The sequence below is a fragment of the Pristis pectinata genome, chromosome 17 (genome assembly GCF_009764475.1).
Source record: "Pristis pectinata isolate sPriPec2 chromosome 17, sPriPec2.1.pri, whole genome shotgun sequence".
NCBI classification, from domain to species: domain Eukaryota; kingdom Metazoa; phylum Chordata; class Chondrichthyes; order Rhinopristiformes; family Pristidae; genus Pristis; species Pristis pectinata.
Window position 1 is genome coordinate 23,543,650 of NC_067421.1, and position 2,953 is coordinate 23,546,602.

A 2,953-nucleotide genomic window follows, 5' to 3' on the forward strand; every position below is an offset into this window, starting at 1 on the left:
CTCTAACCCTCATAGAAATCCTTCATTTAAAGAAAGTGAAGAGATTTTAATGAACAAGTTCTGAAATAAACCTATTTATGTAGACAAGATGCCATACATTCTCCGTATGAATGACAGTTTATTTCAGAACTAGTTCATTAAGGTCAACTTAACTCTAGACAAAATCTTAAAATTTGCACAATTCCTAGTTTTATACTCATTCACAAGCTATGCTTTGATAACATAATAATAATAAGCATCTGGTTTACTCAGACTGGAAGTGTTCATAAGGGTGTTACAGAGCTCATTTGTTGCTCCAGAGTCTGGTTCACTTTGGATTCCCCTTGTTCAACTTCTTGATTTTTGGCTGATCTGCAAGAGCTTAAATTATCACAGCAAAGAGCTTTCTTCAAAGCATCATTAAATGCTGAATTTGAAAAATAATAAATAAGTGGATCGACCACACTGTTCAGGTATGTTACAAACAATGTATTATAAAATATATTAACTGCTGTGTTATATGACTTGCAGTCAAATGGACTTCTTAGCTTTGTGACTAAAACCGCGACTACAGCAATATTGGTGGGCAAGAAGCAAATGACAAAGACTGCTGCCACAGCGATCACAAGCTTCACTGCTCGTTTATACTTACTCCTAAGTCCAGTTTCCAACTGTCTTAACTTCCAGATGACACAGGAGGTAGAGAACAGAATAACCGAAACTGGTAAAAGAAACTTAAAGAATATAAAAATGGTGTCAGTCCAAATTGCTGTCGGAGTTAGAGAGTTGTTTATGTTGAAAGGCTCACAGTACATCACGTCGTCTTGCTTGAAGTTATGCTTTTCTATCAACAAGTGCAAACAAATAGCCACCGCTACAACCCACACACCACCTGCTATCTTCACCGCACACCTTGTAGATATCTTGTTTACTTTGTGGAGTGGATGGACCACCTTGAAATAACGATCAATTGCTATAACCATAAGGAAAAAGATGCTGCCAGCCCGGTTTAGGGATATCATGAATGTGTTCAGTCGACACAGAACATCACCAAATATCCAGTCCTTTCCACGGAGAAAATAAGCAGCTCGAAAGGGTAGACAACACGTTAGCATAACATCTGCAATCATGAGATTCACTGAATACACAATGTTTGGTCTCCGGGATTTTACATGAAAACAGAAGGTCCACAAAGCAATTGCATTTCCAGCAAACCCTAGGATGAATGTGATAATAATTATCGGCGGGTTGTAGAACGAGTTAACATCTTCACTTGGAGCACATTGTTGGGCCGAGTTCCCCATTGTGGGAAGTGCAGTCTCTCAGTTACTGTGCTTCAGAGAGGAGTGAACTCATTCAAAGATGAACGCCCTTACTTTAAGTTCTGCATACTGCTGAAGGCTAATGGGTGGAGTAAAATAATCAGAGCACCAATAAGTTGTGTGATAAACTAATTGGCAATGTCCCAGGAAAAGTATAAGAATAATCATTCAAATTAAGCAATATACAATGAAATATATTTAGCTTTATTATCAGACTTAAAATTGTACAATACTTTTATTTGTTGTTGAGTGCATGAACAACTTTTCATTAAAAGGTTGTTTTGAGAGTAAGCTCTCAAAGTTTTTTTCACTCTATTATTAAAGTCATTCTTGCAAAATCTGATGACAATGGACATGAAAATGCATTTGAATTAGAATTAAAAACAGTAAAAGCTGTAAACTCTCAGCAGATCAACTGTAGAAAGGCAAACAGAGCTTATACTTCAGCTTGAAGACCTTTCATTTTTCTGATATCAGCAGTCTTTGATTTTCTTCTGAGATGGAGGTGCCTCTCTGATCATCATCTGAGGTTAGTGAAGGTGCTGTATTAAAGCAGCCCTTTTTATTTTAAGGAATTCTTATATACAAGTCAACACATATCTTTCAAACTCCATCTACTTCCTCTGGTACAGGGAAGTGGTTCAGAAAGAGTAGCATGTCTGCTGATCTGAATGGTTTAAAAATATCTGAGTGAATGTTTAAATACCTGGTATGGAATGGAGATGCAGAGGGAGTGGACATCATGGGATCAGGAAACTGTAAAACTGTCAAAGCAGCAGAGGGCTTCAGAGGTGTCACAGATGTAAGTGGAAATTCTAAACCAAGGGTGAAAGAATAGGATCACGGTAGGAAGAAAGAAGTTATTATCTGGCAGGGCAGTCTTGCTTGTGGGGAGGAAGTAGAAGCAAACTGTGTGGGTTGTGGAACTAAGGCTGGAGGATAAGAGAAAAAAGTCTCCCGTGGAAATGATGTCAGTGATTCCTTGTGAGATAGAAGCCTGATACTCAGTGGTGGGTTGTGATCCTGTTGGAGATATGAGGAGGGGTCTAAGAGCTGACATTCTGTGAGCGAGGGAGTATTTTGCCCAACCACAGCAGCACTGCCCTTTTCAGCAGGTTTGATGACATTTCAGGAGTCATCCTTATTGAGTAAAGTATTGCAAATTCGGATAGAGTAAGAGCAGTGGAAATATTGAAGTGGTAAATGTTGTCAGCAGATAGTGATCAATGGATCTGGAGAAGGAAAGGACTGGCAAGAGGGGTCCACTTGAGTAGAGAATTCTGGAAATCGGGCTCAGGATCCAAAGTGTTGAGGACACCTGACCATGGGGACTCAGGCTTTTAAGCACTTTCCAAGAGGAACTGGAATCAAGGATAGATGTCCTATATCTATAGGGGCCCAGAGGTGCTCTAGGCACACATGGGAAAAGCAGGAGTTAGGGATAGATAGTTGCTGAAGATAACTCCAGCAGTGTGAATGCCGAGGAAGTTACTTTAGTGTACAAACTGAATGGAGGGATGGAGGGAGAGGGGTCAATGGGGACATGGGCCTTTCCAATTTATCTAAGAGTTAAATTCTTGGGTATATTTCTAATGTGAGCTCATAGAAGCACTCAGAAAAGTGTATCAGAAATAGATGCAGGAGGAGGCCAT

General features: G+C 39.6%; 1 protein-coding gene across 1 annotated transcript; it reads right to left on the reverse strand.

The window, feature by feature from the left end:
* Positions 1–263: 263 nt before the first annotated feature.
* Positions 264–1,283, reverse strand: LOC127579621 (hydroxycarboxylic acid receptor 2-like). The gene has a single exon (XM_052032510.1). The coding sequence runs from the start codon at positions 1,281–1,283 to the stop codon at positions 264–266; it is 1,020 nt and encodes a 339-aa protein (XP_051888470.1).
* Between the last annotated feature and the right edge of the window lie 1,670 nt (positions 1,284–2,953).

What these genes read in the sequence shown, in the direction of transcription:
- LOC127579621 (XM_052032510.1), bottom strand. Translation starts at nt 1,283, where the DNA reads ATGGGGAACTCGGCCCAACAATGTGCTCCAAGTGAAGATGTTAACTCG.